General features: G+C 35.9%; 1 protein-coding gene across 5 annotated transcripts in view; it reads right to left on the bottom strand.

Annotated features, from left to right (window-relative positions):
• FAT1 (FAT atypical cadherin 1) overlaps window positions 1-22,838 on the bottom strand; it is a 103,145-nt gene that overhangs the window by 46,090 nt on the left and 34,217 nt on the right. For all 5 annotated transcript variants that reach the window (XR_010439837.1, XM_064710488.1, XM_064710491.1 and 2 more), the window contains exons 3-6: window positions 19,667-19,981; window positions 4,656-4,717; window positions 1,572-1,901; window positions 852-1,062 (exon numbers count right to left, since the gene is read on the bottom strand). Coding sequence is in view for 4 of the 5 variants with exons in the window: in XM_064710488.1 (XP_064566558.1) it covers window positions 852-1,062; window positions 1,572-1,901; window positions 4,656-4,717; window positions 19,667-19,981 (918 nt within the window). In the remaining variant the exon portion in view is untranslated. The remainder of the gene's footprint in view (window positions 1-851; window positions 1,063-1,571; window positions 1,902-4,655; window positions 4,718-19,666; window positions 19,982-22,838) is intronic.

The following is a 22,838-nucleotide window of genomic DNA, read 5'->3' as shown; positions in this document are numbered from 1 at the left end:
AATAACCAAGATGAAAAGGATCCTTCTCTTGTGAATGTAGTAGAAAAATCACAAATCTATCAAGAGTCTGGCAGACTGAGAGAAAGAGTTCACTTAAGACTAGAAGCAGTTCATTACAAGGCACCTCTCCTGAAACAAAGCTATGCCATTCTCCTTGATTCTAACACACTTAGCACAGAACAGAACTTGGTTTTACTATCAGCTATGCAGTGAACACTGTGTATTACTGGTGCTCATAAGTCTAGTGACTAGGTCTGAACTTCAGAAAAGTACTGTTCATTTTGTTACCTTGAAATCAACATGTAGTCATTATTACTGGTTAGAAATCACCTTTCAGTAGTAGAGGTTAAGATATAATTTAGTAGAAAGAATATGTACAAGAAGAAGATTGCTGGGGTTAGGAACATTGCAAGCTTTCCTTTTAGTACTGAATCAAAGGACAGCAAACTGAGTAGCAGCCCAGAGGAGAAGAAATCCATGTGATGAGTAAAATTTCTTTTTGAGCGTACTATCCTGCTTTGCAGAAAATTAGCCTCTTACTTCCTTTCCTATCATACAGTCTATGAGATTGACTTCATTAGTTTTCATTGAAGCGACTCAATATTCAGAAATCAATTTTAAAACTGCAACACAGCAGATATTTTGCAACTTAATTTTAATCTTTGATACAGAGTGGCATTGATAAAAATGAAATAATTTTGACTTATAAAATCCACATTTGCACTTAAGGAATGTCAAAACCTTGCATTATTTATTTGAAGAGTGATTAAAATCAAGCTGCAATGAGCCCTCCAGTATCTCAGACTCCATGCATTTGTTTCTAATAATAAAGGCCCTTAAGGCATCCTTACCCGTTATGTCAAACCAAAGTGGTGTTCCAAGAGGTTCAACAGCTATTACACCAATCATGTGAGCAACTGGGTCACTTTCCATCACCGTAAAAGAAAAAAATGATTCCTCAAAATAAATAGGCTCTGTGGGTGGGACGGGCTTTGGAATCCATTCTATGTGAAGCCGCGTAGTCGAAGATTTTTGTGGGCGACCATTATCTACAGCTTTAATCTGCGAAACAGACACATCTTTTAGGCCACAGGATCACATAAATCATTATGTCACATAAATAGAAAGCAGTAATAAGCTCCAAGCATGTTTGCTCGTGTGAGATATTTCCACAAAGGTTAAGTGTCTCTCAAAGTGCCACTTGCCCTTCATTATCTGGGCAGCAAATGGAGAAAAAGTATGCAGCACCTGATAGCAGCACAAACTGTTACCATAAATTCACTTTTATTTTGCTTTCTTCCTGAAGGTGAGTCAAACTGACTGCTTATGTTCCCTCATCACATAAATTATCTGCCAAGTTCTGGGAAAGAACGGCAGTTCTTAATACACAATATAAACATCTCAAATCATCCCTCAATAAAAACCAAACAAACACACAAAACAATACTTCTGGATTTGTAGAAGCTTTCTTCCTTCAGATACTGCAGTCACTCACCTGTCAGCTACTGAATAAGAAATGAACAGATAAAAGAACATGTTACATATTCATGATATACAGGATTTTCACTCACTGAAAGGATATCGTAGTCCCTTGCTGCAGAAAACTTCTTTGATGAAACCACTCCAGTTTTTGGTTCAATAAAGAATTTGCCATGTTCATCACCATCTTCAATGCTGTAGGAGATCTCTGCATTGGGGCCTTCATCTTTATCTGCAGCAATAACTCGATAGATTGGCTCTCTCCTGGCAGCTCTCTCTCGCTCAGGCTTACCACGCTCCGGAAGCCGAATTTTGTAGAATTTTTGCAAGAATTGAGGCTTGTTGTCATTCTCATCTAAGACCTTCACAATCACCCGTGCAATTGTTGATTTTGCGGGAGTACCATTGTCTGTTACTGTTACCTGTTTTTATTAACAAGGGTAAAGTTAGAGCTCAAACTTGCTCCTTCAACAATGCTCCTCCATAAATGAGGTTTTCCTACAGCTGCCTAAACAACTGTACAGTTATCCCCTAACTTCAGTTAAAGCACTTGCCTAAAGCTATTAAGTATTTACAAAAGGTACTCAAAAGTATATTCAACTATTATCCTAATATTTTGACACGTTTAATGCAACATGAAACGCAAATATTCATGCTCATCTCTAACAGATGGTGATTTCCACATATTTGAATATCTGTTCCCTTTAGGACTTGTAATGGAACACCACCACATACCTTTCAGTTCACAAAAAAAACCCAACCACACCCGATGAGAAAATCAAAGCATATCCCAAATGAGGATATTACAAGGCGAATGGGATAATATGGCAATTAACATAAAATTAGCATTGCCCTGAACCAAGCAAATAACAAAGGCAAATTTGAGAAACATCTATTTGATTTGAATGCAACATCAGTTTTGAAGGCATTACTGACGACCTAGAGTACACTAAGATATGAGAGAATAACATGAAGCTAAGCTAAAATAAATGCATAAGAAAGTGTGAATTGGAACTCAAAAAACACAAACTGGGAATAAAAAAATGGGGCATATTAGTTACTATTATGTAAGTAGAAGTTCAATCAAAGATCAAATTTAATACTAAAAAGGAATAAAACCACCAACCCATCTGGTCAACATTTCAATGCTCAATTAATTAGCTTAGCACTTGAGTCTGTCCACCATTCTGTGCATTTCCAGCTTTCTTTCCAACCTATTATCAGAGTTGTAAACATAAAACTAACACATGGGAAAATGGTTACTTTAGGCCAGGCTGTCTGTCAGTGTGGCTCTGTAGTTAAGAGCTCTTCTGTCACATATTTCACAGACTTTTAGTTAAAACTTTAGCAACCAGTTGGGATTCAAAACTAACAAAGAATAAAGAATTATAAATTACACCAGTAGGCAATAAACAATGTTCCAAACTAAAGAGCAATGAGCTTAAATTGCTATTTTATACCGAATGATGAAAGCAGGAGGATTTAGGTACCGTTAAGTAACATTGTAATCCTAAAAATAAAGTTTCTGAGTTCTGTACATGTTAGCTTAAGGTTATAAAGTTAAGCTTAAATTAGCATGACTGCAAGCAGACAACTGCCCATAACAGTACACCATGAGTGTGACTTCTGGCATAAGTTTTGGCCCAGAACAAGTAGCACACACATGTTGTTTAGCTGCAGCCTGAGAATTCACACAATTCAGACACAATTTTCAACATGTGGTCACTCTGTTCCAAGGATAAGGTATAAGCAATCAAAGCCATATGGGCCATGTCGCCTCAGGATCAGAAAACAATCCACAGCTCATTTTATTTACTGAAAAAATCTAATTTAAAAAATACAGTATAATATATAGAGAAGTAAAAATAATGATTTACCAATTTTACAACCAATATACATAGCAGTGGTCAAGAAATAAAACATAATGGACATGGAGTGTTTTGGGAAACTGAGACAACCCGATCTGAGGAGGCAAATTGGAAAAGAGAATTATATAATTACTTTAAAATATACAGGAATAGTATGTCTAGTACTATATCAGATTTGCCATTTAATTAATTTTGTTACTATTACTTCTAGAAACACACTGCAGAAGAAATTCTGCCCCACTGCTACTTAGGTACAAAGCATTCTTTTCAAAGCTGATACAGAAATTTAAATAACGATAAAAAAATTGGTCCAACAGCTGCATTAATCCAGCTCACAATGCACCAAAGGGATACAAAAGGCCCAGGAAGACTGCACATATACTGCACATATACTGCAATTATGCAAAAGGATAGTTTGTGCTGTCAGGGAATAAATACATTCATCTCCACGCCTCTGCAGTCATTTGTCTCCTATTGGAAGTTTTGAGTAAGTCTAGAGGTGCTTCTCTGTCTTTAACACTAATTTGGCCAACTCCCATTATAGTTTTTTATCTGTCATCCAGGACAAGAGGCACAATAAACATTCCAGATAAATCTTAGGACATAAGGATCACTGTGAATATTAAGTCTTCATTACAGGAGAAGTACCACACCATTACACTGCTTGACAACATTGTGAAACTGGATGACAAAGTTCTCTATGTGTTTTCCTTTCAGGTTGTTTGACAGACAATGACAAAAGCTCTTAAATAAGCTCCAGGCAATTGATTAAATGTAGTTAAATAAAAGCATTATGTCTCAAGTTTCATGCTCTTGGATTCGGGCTCTACAATGCATGTCTTGCAACTGATGAGACTGGTAAAAATGTTATGCAGAAAAATAAGGCTACTCATATACTATCCTCTTGCATTCTCTGTATTACAAAAACATTCTGCACTTCTTTTGCAGACGCCTATACTCAGCAAAAGTTAGGCTGAAATAGCTATTCCAATAATTACACAGGAAGATAAAAAGAGGAATCACACTCCTTTTAACAATCATGCCTTTGTACCATTTGAATGTAAATCTTTGTTTTGAGATACAGAAAAAAAATTGCATTCAATCTGTACCTTTACTCTTTTTTAGCAAAAAGCCTCAACACACAGTTTTTATAAGATAGGTGGTTATCTGCACTGCAACATAATGAGCACAGAAGGAAATTACTTCTGAAATCCAGTTGTTTGAATTCTTCATGGCAAACTTAATTCTCTGTAAAAGAGCAACGAACTCACAGTCACTGTTTCTCGGCAATCTAAATAAATTATTTACCTCCAGTATGTGCTCTCCCTGCTGCTCTCGGTCTAGTTTTCTGGATGTGGTTGTAATTAGCCCTGCAAATGTAAGAGAATAATTAATCAGATCCTTCAAGAAAATCATCTGAATGAAGGTTAGGTTAAATCAGCAGTTACTGGTATCCTCAATATCAATTTCTTCTTAGGTGGCCACTTCCATTTTTGTAGAATTTATGCTTTCATTAAGGGAAGGGGTGAGGGGTTTCCAATCCTTAAAAGCTGTGAAAATATTCTTTGCAATCTGAAAACTAAGCTGTTTTAACACTTAAGACAAACACAGTTCAGTGTTCCAACACACCTGTGTGTGTTATGTTTCTGACAGAGTAATGAATGCAATTTTCCCACATGAAATCTTGTTTTTAAATGCCTTTTTCAAAGGGTGCTGAGGGACATTAACTGAATTAATTACCTATCTCTTGTGGAGAAACACCTATTTGTAATATTAGTGATAAAGGCAAAAGAAGGATAACCTGAAGAGATGCAATAATAATTGAAAAAAACAGAGCAATTTGTTCACTTAATTTCACAATGACAAGCAGTCAAACAGTTGCCCTTGACAATAGCAGAGAAGAACCACAAGCTTTTGATGCATGATGCTACATTTTATCACAAGACTCTGATACACTCCTGATGCAAGATTAGGAAGGCATGATGGTTTTTCTTTAAATGAAGGAAATCACAGAGAAAGAAGTAACAAAAAGACAGTAAAACTTAATACAGAAGGATCTTATTTGAGTTCATTCTCCCTAACAGTTAGTTCAGAATTTTAACTATTGAGTTTCACAAAAAGTAACCTTGCTCAACTCTCAGTTATAGCAGAATGATTTGCTGTTGGGGGAGTTAACAGTGCAACGGGTGCAGCTACATGAGAATTCAGTTTCTTTAGTGCACAAAAGCAAAGAGCATTAACATTTTCAGAGGTAAAAGTTGGCCCCACAAATACCATTGCTGTGTTCACATGGTACTGAGCCTGTGCTAGTAAATCTTGCTAGACCCAACCTGGGCTTTCATGAAGCAAACTCCAAGATTTGGATTTGCCCAGCTTAAGCAACTACTGAGCAAAGCATTCCATATTCTCTGAAGCAGCAACGCAGAGGAAAACGCAATGTCAGAAGACATTTTATGCAACTATCTCAGCTTTTGTGAGAGGAAAGCATTGCCACCTTGATCCATAATGTCAAACTGGAAAACAGAAAAGCAATTACCCAATGAAGAATGAAATAGATCAAAATACAAGTGGCATACTTCATGTTCCATTTTCTAACTAGAGAATAAGTTCTTTATTAATATGACCTTACATAAGGAAAATTAAAATCCACTTAAAAATTTTCAAAGCTTGTCTGCTACAATAAAAAAGCCTTCAATTTTCTCTTGGCTGATAAAAAGCAGAGTTTGTAAGAAAAGCAATCAAGAAAGGCCAAGAGAAACAGGATTGTATACCAGGTGAATAGCTACTCAGTGCTTCTGACAAAAACAGCTGTAGTCTACTTAGACCAACAAAACAGACAGCCCACACTAAATAATATGAACAAAACCTATATAAGGCGATATTACAGCTGTCAACTGTTCAAACAACTATCCTGCAAAAAACAGACAGTGCAAATAACAGCTGTTCCAATTATGGTCAAATCTGCCCTTGTTTTTCCTGCAATTTTGTTTGCCATCATATCAAATGTATTATTTATCTAGTATTCTTGACAATGATATGTCATCTTCTCCTGCTTTATTTTTATGCTTTTACAGCACATAGAAGATACCTTTGCTATTGTTAGGGTATATCTTTTGGTATTATGAATTGTCCATTGTTACAAAGAAAGGGGGGATGAAAATTAAAACATACAAAACCCTAAAACAAACAAACCAAACTACAAGGAAAAAGGTTGCATAATTACTGTGAATTTAGGAAGGGGTAAGGGAAGAAAGAGAATATGATGTGACAGTTGTCTATTAACCTTCTGGAGGTAATATGTCTACATGGATATTACAGAGCTGTGAACAATGACAACTGAAAATATTTATTGTCACACATTCTAAAAAGCTTTGCTTTTCTGCCCAAGTCTAGATAACACATTTTCTTTTTACAGGCACTATGGGAAACAGAATAGGACTGTTAGTTGGAAGGGCACAAGTGGCACAGCTGCCACCTCATCTGCTGCCTTCCAGCAAAGGGACTTGCGGGTCACTTCAGGAAACACAAGTTCTCCTAAAATCTCTTTTACTGAGTACCTCTGTAAAAAGCCAGCACAAGCCCTCCCATGAAGCATTAATCTCAAGGCTCACCACAGTTACAAGAGAAAAGGGTACACTGCAGCACAGCCACTAAAAGCTTTGTTGAACTACTGTCGGACTAGCTGAGTTGAAAATGGGGAAAACCTAAAAAAAAAACACAGGAAAAATAAAGCAACCTAGCAGAAATACCTCATGATGCTTCCATTTCCCTGAATATTCAACACTTAGTCTACATCCTCTGACAATAAACGACTCCATCTCTCACAACAGCAGCAAGTAGAGGATTACATGAGATCAGAAAAATGGCATGTTTCAATAGCTTCCTATCCATTTTATTTTTCATCAAGAGCCATGAAGACTGGAGCCATCCTAAAAATGGCAATTAATACCTGGAGAAAACCAAATATCAATCAAAAGACCATTCAAAAGCTTTTGCTTTAAGCACTCAAAACAAAATTCTACCACGCACCACTACTTTAGACACTAATGATTCTTAAAGGAAGTCTTGCTCCAGATAAAATTCCTGCTAATGAAGCTGGTCAATACAACATAAATAGGTAAGCAGAAAAATATCCAGCAAGAACAAAATATACATGCTTTGATCTGTTAAAACTTCCAGTCTTTTCAGCCAAGCATGCCACACTTCTGTTAAAACACTTCAGACCAATAACAGAAGGGCTTAGTCTTCACCATATATATCCTGTATATTCAGCAGAAACTAATGCCAACAAAGGAAATGTAACACTTCTGGATTTAGAATCACATACGCATGCATGACATTCTTTTTATTTAACTCTTTACTGATAGACACTTTCCAAAGTGCAAATTTAGCTTCAGTGAAGTGTCTCGCTTCAGCTTAAGACTATAAAAGGTTTGATTATTGCGATCACTACATTTTTCTACTTTTGCCAGTTTTTTCTATATTACAGAATGTTTAATGCTGCACCAACAGATTTTATCCATTGTTGAAGAGCTTTCCAGAACTACCGCTGTGATAATAAGGTCAAGTGTTCCTATGCACTGTAACTGCCTGTTAAGAGGGTTGGGGACAATCTTTGGGCCTAATGTAAGTTAGCTCACTGCAACAATAGTCACCACTTTGCTCTGTTCTTAAGGTTTTTAGATGGAACTCCTTCCATTTTCTGTAACACTTTGTATATATCCTTGCTGTGCCCCTCCCTGTACAAAAATAAATTCATGATCACATTTTTGCACATGCCACATCCCCAAAGGAGTGGCAAGTAAAACATTTCAATTAAGCTCTGAAGAAGTCTGTAAAACATTCAGTTTTGAAATCTTTGTTACAAGGTGGGGAGAATGTGTTTATTACTGAATGAAATAACAGCATGTGTGAGAAACAGGTCACTTGTGACAAACCATTCTATTTCAAAGCAAAACTGACTCAGAGCATTGTTTTGTAGCCATATTCCTGCATTTTGCTTCTGCATCCTTTTATCAGCTCCCCTCTCCCAAAACCAACAGGAACAGTAAGCTCCAGTAAGTTACATCACTGACTTTTATTTCACCTGAAATCAATGTCATTATGGCAAGATAGGTCAAGCATTCTTGAGAAATGCAAGTTCATAAAAACATTTCTAAGATAATGAGGAAATGGTATCTCTAGTGAATTGGTGCCATTTTTGTATTTAGTAACATTTAAAAACTTGCCTCATCAGAAACATTTTCAGAACAGCAGCGCAATAATTTAGAGTCTTTGGATAAATCATAGCTGCTCTGCCTCACTAGCTGGAGAGTGACTAGAATCAACTGATACTAACTGTAAACATCTGTAACAAATAAAACAAAACAAAACACACGAGTAGCAAATACAACTCTATTCTCTCTTCATTCTGTATCTGAGTTTACATTCTGGGGATACCTGCTGTCTATTTGATGTCTACCCAAAAACTAAGAGAATTACAGCTGCATTCAGATAAAACTTACTTAAGATTTCCATTTTAAATAACAGCAAAACAAATATACAGAAATGCAACTGCAACGTACAATTATGCAAATCTGAATAAAACTCTACATTTGGAGTAGAAATTAGTACCAGAGATCAGATATTAGCAGGGATTTATTTCACACTGGTTCACAGCTACATCACACTATCTCGGTTTCTGAAGACTAACACATCAAGAATTTTCATTCAATGCCAAAATGACAATATCCTTAAAAAAACCATAGAATATTAGGTGGGCATTGTGTTAAGAATTACCTATTAGCTATCTTTATGGCATGGATGATCTCAGTGATGAAAGAAGTGGCATCAGAAAAAGTGGTCTTTGCAGGGGGAGGAGGAAGGCTCAAAGTTTTTTTTTTTGCTGTGTATACATCATGCATCCCCATGCATTTGTGCTTTCACAAATACCTGGAGACTTTCCAACTGCACATTCAGATTGAGAGGATGAAGATTCTGGAGATGGGAGGGAGTTTGCCTGTTAGGCTAACCCCCACAATGAACCAAGACTAAAGCAGATGCCAAGTGTACTATGCTGCCTCCAATGAGTTCAAACTGATAGGCTTGATTTGAATTAGCATAACATTATTTGCATTGCGGCATACAAAAATAAATACAGTTTCTCTGATCTTTGAATGCATTGGCATTGAAGAATTAAGGAGGCAGCTACAAATTTTTTTATCACTAACTTCAACAGATACAGGTCATAAACTAAATATGAGGGAGGACATATTTGGTCAATGTGGCTTTTGTCCTCTGTGTCAAATGCAAACCATAACTAACCAGCAGAAATGGTTGCTCTGGATTGCATCAGTCAATTATCACTTAAACTCTCAGTTATGATTACTGCAACTTAGTCAATTATTATTTTAGCTCTCGTTCCCCCATTTCAACCTCCAAACCAACAAATTACTAGTGAATGTTAAAGGTTTTCTTTTTTTAACATATTGTAATGCCTTCAGATCTGTTTACAAGGTCTTAATATGTAAATCAGTTTAAGATTTGAAGGAAGCATGAATTTTAAACTCACATGTGGCTGTAATGGTAATCATGTTAACTACTGCATAACACAGCCCAAAAGCACTGAGCAAATTACAGCAAAAAAAATATTCTGTAAATTGAACACCAATTATGTCTCTTCAAGTGATAGAGATACTGTCTCACTTCAAGGCAGGGTTTCCTACTAATCTTTGTCATTTAAGAAGTAGTTCATTATATCCAATTCAAGACAGCTTTCCCTTCTAGACAGAGGAATATATCTTTCTTTTGTATGACAGACTAAGAAGTTCACAGAAATCAGCAGTTTCCTCCTCCCAGAAGTACTAGGTGTGATCAAATCATGTCTCAGACATCTCTCATAATACATTGAGTCTCTCACTGTCTGAAAGATCTCTTATGAGATCATTTTAAACTTCTTCTGATATCTCAGCACTTTCCAAAATACAAAGAAAATAACCGATAAAACAATAATCCATGATTATTTCATCACTTGACACATAAAGATGACTTTTTATTCAGTCTTCTTTCAACTGATTAAAAGTTAACTGCGCTTTACATGTAACTTATCATACAATCAATGACCATCAGAAAAGGCCCACACTTTCTTTCTGAAGATGTTCAGGTAAGTTTCTGGGAAGACTACAGTCAAAACTTGTTTTCTACATAAGCCAAAAATCCTCTTCATAACCAAACCAAATGAACAGGTTAATAAAAGCAGGTCAATAAAAATTAATAGCAGAGGATTGAAGACAAGATTCCAGCTTTGCAGCTGGCAAAAAATAAACTGTCTTATGAGCCATGTAATGACTAATGACGACTATTATAAGATACAAAGTCTAACATATCACCACTGTCCTACATCACCATGAAGGCAGACTGCTGAGTTAAAAAAGATACAACATAGTGCTAACAAGCTATCATACTGGAGCAAATATATCATAAAGAAACTGAACTTTGGTTTACATAGTCTTAAAGATAATTCCTTAGCAATTTCACTTGCTTTTCATTCCTAAACTCTTCCTTGTTCTACACACCTTAATAACTTTCATCGAAACCAGCAACAGAATTGTCACCAGTAAGTTTCTAATGCCAAAATATGATTGTAAATATACAGTCCCAAGTGAAACTAGGATTATAATTTAAAAGCACCTTAAATGGCTGCAAATGCCTCTTCTGCTCAAGTACAACACTTAAAAGCAATCATTACAGTTCTTTCAACAAAGATCTCAAAAATAGTACCACTTTTCAACAAGAATTGAGCGTCTGGGTTCCTCTTTCCATTCACCTAGCCATATACTCTCTTCTTTAGCTCTGCTGTTCTTTGCTTGCTCTCTCTGGCCTCTTGAATTTTACCTTTTTTTGCTATGCAGTTCTTTAGGTAGAACAAAGATTCATTCTGCCTAGCAGAGTGCACAGCCTGTGGCTAGGAGACTTTCCTGGATTGCCTAAATGCACTTTTGGGGCTAAAGGACTTATTTTCTACTTCCTGATGAGGGTAATTACACAAATGAGTTACAACACCCTAGCTTTAAAAAAATTTAAATGGAAACCTACTGCAGTACACTCTGATGAAGTCACTGTTCCCTTTTTGTTAAGTATAGCATGATGGCACTCAACTAGTACAGTCTTTCACAGTTTTGGTGCCTTTTCCCCTTCAATTCCCATGTGTAGCCATTCAAGCAAAAGCCAACAGGACACTCCCACAGTGTACAGACACCTAAGTAAACTCCAGACTGAAAAGTCTGAAACACATTAAGAACTACATTGTGTTTGCTCTTCAGATCACCTTTTCTTTTTACTTAGATATTTCCTTATTCCTGTTTCAAATGCTAGTGCATATGCTCCGGATTTCATCCACAAAAAAACATTGGCACATTTGTCCCAGATGAACACTTCTCGCTCTTTGAATAGTACTCCATGAAAAGTCAAGCAATAATTGAGATCTCAGTCCTACCCAAGCCAGGACTGTATCAAACGAGGGGTAACACCCTGTCCATAAGGGCGTATTTGTGCAGCACTTTTACTGAAGTACAGTAATATCACAGAATATGCTGAGTTGGAAGGGACACACAGGGATCATCAAGTCCATCTCAGTGTTTATGAGCTTGCTGCTTGTTACCAAGACAGACTGCAAGTTTTGTATACAGCATCAAAAACTATGGCTAATATTTCATACCATGAGGCACCATGTTTGTCTGTAACCAGGCAATTTAACTACTCAATCCTACTGCCATAAAGTATAACTGCAAGGTGCACATCTTCAGTTGAGTCACTTACCTGAACTATTTCTACAGCAACCTGGAATTTGCTGAGCAGAATACTCATTAATCATATTTGTGATCTGAGCATGAAGCAATGACAAGCAACTCTCCAAAGATTATTTATGTACAGCATAAGGAAAAAATAAATAATTTCCATAAACAGCTAAGCCATCCAATATGACAAACACGGCACAACTTCAATTTCAACTAAATTTCAAATAAAGTGTAAAATTAGTGTTTATTGATCATATAATTGTAGAAAATTCCACAAATGTATCTAACTAAAAGTAAACCATGTAGTTTTGTATCCCCTAATTAGCCACTGACTACATTATTTTTAATCTGGATTTACTAACAGTTTTTCTTCTTCCAAAGAGACGTAAGAGAACAAATAAAAGAAATAAATAAAGCCTGAACACCACTACCTAACAGTTAAAAGAAATGCTCTCTAGGTAAATGCTTTCAAGTAATTTTAAAAATAGCTGCCTCTATTATAGCAAAATTTCTATATTTGCAGATACTCTCTAAATAGTGTAGAGTGAGTGGATATGAAAATATTATTAGAAATTTCAGATATTAACTTGTTTTCTCAGTTACAAAAAAGACCTAGCACTTCAAGTGCTTTTAAAAAGACAAATCAAAGTAGCTTTTTGCAGAATTAAACTCTTTTTAAAAACATTTGGGCTAATTCTGGTTACATTTTCATAAAGAAGAAAATCTGTTCTAGAGACAGTATAATCAAATACTTTACTTTCTCTGCCTGTCACAGGTAAACACTTGAGCTGCTACATACACATTGAGCTGTGTGACATAAGTGAACAATAATTCAGCCTGGCATTGCTTACCAGCTACAGAAGTTACATGAAAGAATTCAACATTTTGATCTTTATTTAATTTTAAATCACATAAGCGTGCAATATACTAACACTGGTTTTATCCAAGTTCCAAAATATTACGTCAATTGGGATTAAAACCCACAAGTAGTTAAACAACAAAGATTTCCTTTGTTAAAATGAAGCCAATACTCCTCTGTGGTCACTGACCCTTCATTTCCTCGCTAAGTAATTCTCCAGTGTTATCGGAACCCATGGAAGTTGTTTGCAGCTGTACCCATTTCCCGTTCCACTTCGGTCTCCAAATCAGACAGACCAACAGACACACACACACACTCTCTCCATCAAAGGTTACTGTGTCAAATGCACAGGACACAGTTATGTTCTGAAATGGGCAATTACTCAAAGCTTCTGCTGAATTCCCTAACTAATATCCTTATCTAAATGGACTATCTCCTACACCATAGGATTACTAATTTCCTCAAAGGTACGTCCATAATATTCTCATAATAAATACCAAACTGCTTAATATATAAATTATTATTTTTATAATATATAAATATTTATAGCTTTACAACACTCCCAAGTAATTAGATCACACAGTTATTTCTATTTTACACCTGCAAAACCTAAGTATGCGAAAAATAACAACTCAAAATTTATTTTGGCATTCTCCAGTCCAGGTTGTGAACCCAAGTCTAGTTTTCAGAGGTATGCATCACTTTCATACCAGGTTTCATTAAAAGCATAGAAAGCTATACTTTTGTGATCAGCATTTCTGCCAATCTGAAACAAAATTGTTACATGGCACAATATTTGGTACCTCTCTTCCTCATTTGCTATTATTGCTTTAAATTTCTGAGGTAAGGCATGATTTGTCAAGAAAGTGTTTTATTGTTACCCAGCCCTGATTCCCTCCCCAAGCCAAATCTGGTTGGCATAACAAATGTAACAGAAGTCCTAGGGAAGTGCAAAGAAGCATACTAATTGGGCAAAAGTTCAGAAATTATTTCTAGCCTGAATATATGTGAAGGTAATACAAAATGATTATAAGGGCCCTGTATGGATACCTGGTTAGGATTCAATTATCTTGCTCAGTAATGCTAGAGGGAGCTGGAACTCCTTTCTCTAAGCAAATGCAGATTTTGCCCTTCTTGTGTGCATGCTGCACTTATAAAGCAATATAACCTTCTTTCAGGCACCTTAACTCAGCAATGTTTGAGATATTAATCATAGAGAGCCTGTAACACTGAGCAGCAGCCATATTTAAAAAACATGGCATAGCAAAACTATTTCATCCATATGGAAACTGATACAGAGTTTAGGGAATTTGGTGAGCTTTTTTTGTTAAGAGAGAATTCAGTCTTATGCCTAGTTCTACAGCAATTTAGGAATTTAGAGCTAGTCTCCCTAGCTCTTCAATTTTCATGTTTTACATATGACTTGCTGAGTTATTGTTAGTCATCTAAAAGTTACTACCTTTCTTCTAATTTCACATGATGTTTGCCATCCCTTAATTTAAAAAGTAAAGCTAGAAGAAAAATATGAAATGGAAAAATGAGAAACAATGACAGGAAAAGAATTTGGTTGACAATGTCATTCTGGGGAACTGTCAGCACACATTTTCAGTTGGAGAGCTTGTTTGCAAACCACCCTTACAATTCCTACTGAGTGCAACAAAAAGCTCCTATTGCATTCATGTCCTACCCTCCTCAGACAGAAAAAAATTAAATGGTTTGATTGAAAGCTTTTAGTAAAATTATTACAATAACTCTTTTAAAGAGGAACCAGCAGATCAGTTTCTAAATATATAATTTCTAAATCCAAATAGATTATAAATTATAAAATCATAATTCATTGACTCATAAATGTACACTTATATGCAATGGTATCATCAGCTACTACCTGTAGATACCATACTAATTATCTGTTCCACTTTCTCTAAGAAAGCAATCCTGCTATCACGTGTCATCCTTCCAACACTTCTCAAAAGCAAAAAAGCAAATTAAGATATTTTAACATGAAAGGCACAAAGATGAGGAAAACCAGAAGTTTTTCTACTCAACAGGACTGTGTTCATGTAAAATAGAAGCATTGAGTAGTTTACTCCAAGCATTAAAATAATAAATTGTATTTTGTAAATACAAACATGGAGCTTACATCTATGATACATGAAACTTTTCAGTTCTACAAGTACCCAAATAGCTCACAAGCAAATAAACTACACCTGCAAGAAACAGAAATAGTACTAAAGCACTATTATACACACCATATGTATTACATGTGCTTATAAAAGCATTGTATATGTATTTTAAGCTCCAGGCACCAATCTCAGAACTTGTTTACTGCTATACAATCCTCTGCTGTACATGAGTGTTGGTAAGTGTGCAAATCTTTTCTGAGCCTCAGTGCAATAGCTCTAGAGTTAAGTGCTGAGATTAACCACAGAGTCCCAGGACATGCACTCAAAACAGCCACCAAATCGTGCAACTTCAACTCTCTCCACCTCAATGTATTAACACGAGTTGCAACTTTTCCACTTTGTCAATTACTTCTGTATTTAATTACAAGCTATGTTGCAAGAAGTTCAGCAGATAAAAAGTTGTTATCATAATTTGCAGGTCTGTCTACAGTTGTGCTCAGATTGAGCATGAAAGTTGTGGAATTAAGTCTCTGTTCTCATTCTTTCTGGCTAATAATATTATGACAACTATTTTTCTTCTGGACAGCTGGACAGCTCATACGTAAAACACTTTCTTCTCATTGCATGGAAACTCCAAAGGTAAACAAAATGTTATTTCATTTGCTTTAGTGAAAGACTAAATGTACATGAAAAGATTAAAAAATGTCCTGTGATGTACCTTGCTATATATCCTGTTCCAAGAAGTGAAATGGCATGCGAAGAAAAACTTAGCAGTGTTTCCTTAAGTTATTTTATAATTTATTTGAAATATAAAAGACATTTTTAAGTGTCAGTGAAGATATACTGAAGGGGGTGCTTGGAAACAGATTGCAGTAAGAAGCATCAGGTACTCCGTAAGCCAGTAGCATTTCTGAGAAACTAATCACTCAGTCAATAGCTCTTGTCATGAAAAGAAATTTCTTCTTTTTGTGAATAAAGAAGTATATCCTACAAAGATCCATGTCAGCAAGTTTCTAAAAATTCAGGATTATTGCATTAAGACAATTTCAGTCTGGAGCCCACAAAGTTCTAGAAATGCATTAGCTACATCAGGAGAACAGAATGCAGTGTTTCACTTGATACATGTTACATGTAGGTTGTTTCTATTTATAATCTGTATTACTACTACGTGTGGGAATTTCAGCCATGGACCACAGTACCATAGCATTTAATTTTATAAAGAGAAAGGAAACAATGGATCCTTGACCAGGATAAGAGATAATAACACACTACCACCTGAGCTGTATTTTAACAGTCACCACATATTTTAAGAATCCCAACACTAGCTTTTAGTTGACTTGAACTGAATGTCATTACAGTCTTCAATTCACCTTTGGGGATGCACACCAGCAGATATTAAACTCATACTGTCACTGTAAATGTTTCAACAGGATACAGTTAAAAAGATTTGATTAATATTCCAGCCCCATCTCCCCTGTGGTTGAAAGGAAACTGAGGGCCCTGGGGAAGGTTTCTCTTCCTTGGACAAATACCTTACTGTGTGATAACTTCAGTGTGATAACAAGGATAATACATACACATAAGCAAACAAGACAAGACTTGATCTCTCCCGTTCTAGTCAAATGTATTCTTCAGCTGAGCCCTCTTTTAAGTTATTGGGAAGATAGAATGCACTGTGTTATAACTAGAACAATAACCAGTGTCTTTTAAAGTTTTTTCAACTCCTCAGCATGTCAATTCCATTGAAAACACTTTCACATCAAGTAAGATCTATTCAGATTAAATACATTCAATTTCTTATAGATAGAAGAGAGACTTGAGAACTTAAGAACTTGATAATCTTAGTCAAAACCCAGCCCCTATGTTAGTGCCCACTGCAGACTGGTCATGTACAGGATAGGCAGTATGTCCCATTAGAGCACATAAAATGGGAAGACAATATATATATGAGTTAGCTTTACAATTTCTCCATTGAATTATTTGAGTGCACTCTAGGAACAAGCTTCCCTTCTCTGCTCTGCCCACCTTTTTCCTTTCACTATGTTTAAGATGTCTGTCTAGAAGCATGTCTATTTAGCATTACAATTTTAACAGTAATAGCATGAATGGCACATGACAGGTGAACACCTAAGCCTGGGCCTCTAATTATATTGAGGGAAAAAAAAATTTCTTCAGCTGAATGTAAATCAGAGGGAGATTCTTTTATTCACAGTGCTTGTGTTCTGAAATATAATGATTTAATAATTTCCAGTTGCTCTTTTGCTTTTTATTCTTTAACACCAAACTGAGGACTGTGGATTGAACTGCTTGCTTCTAGTGTATGTGTGCTACAATAGAGGCAGGTAAGAAGATCTCTTGACAGAAAATCTTTATTCCTTTTCTATTAAGTGCTCCTTATCACTTCACCATCTATTGTGCTGAGCTCTCTCACTCAAGGTCCCTTTGTAACATAAATGAGATCACAGTAAGCTACTGACATAGAAAACTGCAAACTCTGTCCAAAGACAAGTCACAACCTCCCAGTGCCCTAATTCTACCCATTAAATAGGAATAAAGATATTTCTTTATGTCAAAACTTCAGCAAGGGAGGTACAGTAGTGTCTTTTTTCAAAACACAGTTTGGAAAATGCCACTTGATTATACAGGGGGCTGAAAGAGGAGGAAAAGAACAGAAGAAAGAGAAAATGACCTGTAGTTTTGTATCCTGTATATTTTGCAGGAATATTTAAGGAAACAATAACCAAAAATAACTGGCCAATTATAGAGTAATGATGAAAAGAATGGAGGTAGAATTTATATTCCTTTGCAATTTGAATACTGCAGTCACTCACTTTTTTTCCACCCAACTCACATGCAATTTTATTTCCATTTTCTCAGTATTATACTGAGACAACAAAAAAAATCAAAGTGGCAGGCAATAGAACTTTTTCAAAATCATAAAGCACAAGGAAGTAGATAAAAAAGCAGATTTTTTTTTTCCTTTTGCATCATGTAAAATGAGAAAAAAGACACAGAGCAAAGCAAATAGAAATAAAGCATACAAACACTTTCTGCATTCACTTCAGAAGACTGTGGTTGAATTTCTCTTGCTTTACTTTTCAGGCTCCCTTTTCTCTAAAACCAACATTTTGCAAGTACAGTGTTTAGATGAAGGCTTTAACTATACTAAGTATCTTCTGTTGCTATAGCTATTCCATATGCCCCTCTTGGCAGTGTTTTCACAGATGCAGCACATGTTGACAAAGAAGTTATTGGCAGAAATAACCCAAATAACATATCTGTGTTTGCACTCAGAGCTTTGCTGACACAGCAATTGCAATTGATAAAGCACACAAGTCTTTCATACCCTGAGCTAAAATAACTACAGAACAAAATGAAGGCCATAGCCTTCAAAACATTTTTTTCACTCCATTTTCGCTCCTTTAAGTACCCTGAAATTGCTTCCATGAATGGGCAAGAGCTAAATTAATAAAGTCTGTACTTCTCCCTTGTACTTAATGGGTTTGTAATAGATTAAAGTCTCTCACTGCGCCTCTGCAGGACCTCTAATCTTAAACTCTCTGAATTGTGATTAAAAAAAAAAATGGCTCAGTGAACCAAAAGCATCTCTCATAATTTTTGCTGTGAAATAATACCTAAACACAACATATGAAAAGCTGAGCTGGGCACAACCTTGCAAAAAAACCCCAAGTTCTTCTCTAGGCATAAATTGTGGGAAAAACATCCAGTATGTGTATTATTTTCTCCACATTCAGAAGAAAGGGATGATAGGCAACACTTAAAATATTTTCAAAATTACTAGGTGGCTTTAGTTAAGATTGATTATTTTGCTTCCCATCTGTCTGTTCTACACACCTTTCAGTACCTGCAATTCAGTTCCTAAAAGGTTACCTGGTTCTTTGTTTGTACTCCCCTGCTAAAACCTCAGTGCTTTTTTCTGAAGCTTTCCAAATAACCAGTGAACTCAGACTCTTTATTTTCAGTGCACAAAAACCACAGCTGAAAATAATCCTCCAGATTATTGCATTTCTAACAGCAGCAACAGTTAATTACAAAGAAAGTATCTTCTGACTGTGAGACAAGTGAGTCTGCAGGGAGTAAGTGGCTTATTTTGCTTAGACAAACATGACACCCTCCCTCTGGCCACCAAAAAATAATTTTAAAAACAGGTCTGACAAAAAAAAACAAACTATGAAGACAACTAAAAACAATTTGGATGAAACTAAATTAAAATATGGGGTTTTACTGTATAGTTACTGCACTATAAAAATGCATGGACATTTACCAGTCTAGAGAGGAGCTACTCAGAAGTAAGCCTTCAGAAAACAAGCCTGATGTGGATGTCAAGTACTTGGAACCAAGTGCTCCACTCTAATAGCTCTTTTTCTACATGTTTATATAACTTACTAATACTGACATGGCCCAAGACATCAGCTTAACTCCAGCTATTGTGAAAGCATGTTTTCAACATTAAACCAAAGATTTTGATTTCACCTGGTTTATGCAATTATGCAAACACATTAATTTATTAATACCTAAAATAAAACACTGTATTGTACTTACCAGTTTTGGGGTTTATTGAGAAGAATCCCTGTGGATTTCCACTTGTAATCTTGTAGGTTAGTTTTTCACTTGAGCTCGAATCTGGATCAAATGCCTCAATCTGAATGACAGACACATCTTTAGGTGAGTTTTCCATGACCTCTGGGTAATAAACTGGTTCCGTGGTCTGAGGAGCATTATCATTAACATCCCCAACTTCTATGTAGATTTCAATGAAAGATGATAAAGGCACAACGCCTTGGTCTGTTGCATAAACAGTAAGCCAGTAATGCGAAGTAGTCTCACGATCCAGGTGGTCTGCAGTCTCAATAATGCCTGTTTAATAGGAAGAAAGATAAATAGAAAATGCTCAATAAGTATGCAGAAATGTGTAAAAATACAGTAAGCAACAAGTTTAAGTAAATTAATAAATCAAAATGAATACAAGTTCTAAACAACCAACATTGATTCCACAGTGTGTGCTAATATACATACACACATTAAGACTACTCTGAAACCACAAAAAATAAAATCACTGTAAGAGTTTTAAGCAATTATGCATCACTTACTAAAACAATATATTACTTTATTTCCTTTCCAACATCTTTTGAAATACATCAGACCAGTCAGCACTGTTCATAAAATTGGTTTTGCCTAAAAGATTAAATTAAATATGTAATTCACAATCTTTTGGGACTTGAATGACCCTCTGTACTCATTACGGTAAACCGTATACCACATTAAACTATCTGGTTTAGATGCCAAATTCTTGACCTCTTTACTATTATTTATATTAATGAATAACTATTTAAATGTGAAACATTTTTATCTCTGTGCCCAAATGAATTGTTTGACTGAACTTCCTTTATATGCTGATTTATATTCAGACAGACATGCCACAGAAAAAAAACCAAACGTTATACCAAAGGTAACTTTTGCCACATTAGGACTAACCAATGGTTGCCATTACTCTGGAAATGGAAGGAAGTAAAAATAGGGGCAAAAATCTGCTCAATCTTACAAACATAAAATGAATTACCAAATAAGGAGCTACTCTGTAATTTGCAAACTTAATAAAAAGCTGTCTGCTGAGCCTACAGGAGATTGTCTAGGGCAGAAATGACTAAAGAATTTACAGCATGAAGAAATACAACTTTATTTTTACAAGCAGCTTAATCTACATGTACAGCCACGCTATGCATGTGTCACAAGGCTATGTGCTATGGTGTAACCCATGGGGGATGAATATTAAATAGAGTCATGGAACCATGGCAGAATAAAACTTCGCACTTTCCTTTTCCTGATCCAATCACTCCTACAGGGTGTCTGATTTGAGATATTTTCTTAAGAGAACTTAAGATCAACCTGATACATGTCAGGATGAGGAACCGAGTAAGCCCTTGAAACCATTTCAGTGGAAATTTTGAAGGGCTTTGTCACGGCTCTTACTATTTGTTGTACACTCACACACCAGGACTAATCGGAACTGGAGCCAAGATGAGTCAAATTATCACCGTGACAGCCAGTTTTGGACTTTGGATAAAGCCACATAATGTGAGTATGCATGATGTGGCACTTCTACTGAGCTCATTTACTTCACATAGATACATATATCTCTATATACTTACATATACACACCACCAGTCAAACAGGATCTCAATAAAACTATGCCACTGTTTTCACAGGAATTCTTTGGGAAAGGAATTAACTCTAAGTATTGTGTGCTTCACATACAACAGACATTTTCTTGGATACATTATACTGACTGAGCAAAATATTAATGAATTACTTATTTATTCATTACTTTGTTTGCCTTGTGAGAAGCTGGTCTGACCATGGCAGGTTAAAATTTTAGGATGTCAATAAGATCACTTCAGAAGAGCTGGAGGGGATTGAAACTGATGCTTAGATCTGCAAACTCCCATATATAGCATTTCAAGAAACACAGCACTTCAGAACTACCACCAGATGTCAGTGTGGAAATTGGTTTAACATAGCGCCAAAGGCTACAGAAATGGGGTAAAATGGAGGGGCACTGCAATCTCAAAATAGGCATGCATTACGTGCAGTCTATAAAAGTTTTCCTGAAAGTAAACTACTGGCTTTATAATTTCCTTTTTTATCTTTTTGCAGAACAACATCATCAACAACTAAGTTTAGGTGTTAATTAATACTGATATTTCACATTTCTGGTCCCTCTGCCTCAGTATTTACATTTTGTTTGATGACAGTTTTACTACTACAACAAAAAGGTAATACTATCCAGTAGTCATTGGATTTGTGCCCTGGTTACCTGAACAGTTTCTGCACAAATTTCCTCTTAATAATGGACACAGCCTTGAGCACTCAGTTACCCAGATTCTATTTTGTAACTTATGGCACACTTTTTGTGTGACTCTACCTCAGCCAGGAGACTTGCTTGAGAGTAATGAAATTTGTTACTTACTGTGGCCTCACTTCTAAATCTAAATGCTGGATGTAGCATACAAACACTTAACTTAAATCTGCATGGACTCTATGCATGCCTTGGAAAGTTCTGTAAGTCCTTCATGTCCTACCAAAGAGAAGACTGGATTGTATTAACTCCATTCTAGCAAAGGTTCCAGCAATGCTGCTTTTTTATTTGTGTTTCGTGCTGAAAAGAGCAACTGTTTTCATTTTACACATCCCACTTTCTAAACAGTAGCTGCACCAGAACAGGCATATTAATTTAAAACTGCTTTGACTGATTCTAAAGAAAGATAAAAAGACACTCTTGTGGAAATGAAGCTCACTTCCTGCAATATGCTCACCTAACATCTACAAATTCTACCTCCCTAGTTATCAAAGCCCTCCTCAGATAAAAGGATGACTAAACCTATTCTACTTTTGTAGTGTATTAGTTCTCAAATGTCCATTCCCTTAAGTCACATCCATCAGATGAGATGAAGAGGGAAAAAACAGTACCATACCCAAAAAATTACTATCTCAAAAAGAAATATGTGGGAAAACTTACAGTATGATACAGCGCACATGGGCAACTTTGTCTTTTGGTTAATTTTTAATTTCAATTTAGATCTGCATTTATAATGTTACTTCTGTATTTTACATAAACATTGTAGAGAAAGGCTCAGAATCTGTCTGATGATCTGACCACTGGATGCACCATCTAACACAGGTTCCCCAATAGGATAGCTCTGCTTTCATTAGAATG

Source organism: Zonotrichia leucophrys, chromosome 4 (assembly GCF_028769735.1).
Source record: "Zonotrichia leucophrys gambelii isolate GWCS_2022_RI chromosome 4, RI_Zleu_2.0, whole genome shotgun sequence".
In the NCBI taxonomy this organism is placed as follows: Eukaryota; Metazoa; Chordata; class Aves; order Passeriformes; family Passerellidae; genus Zonotrichia; species Zonotrichia leucophrys.
This window is presented reverse-complemented; position numbering and strand designations above follow the sequence as displayed.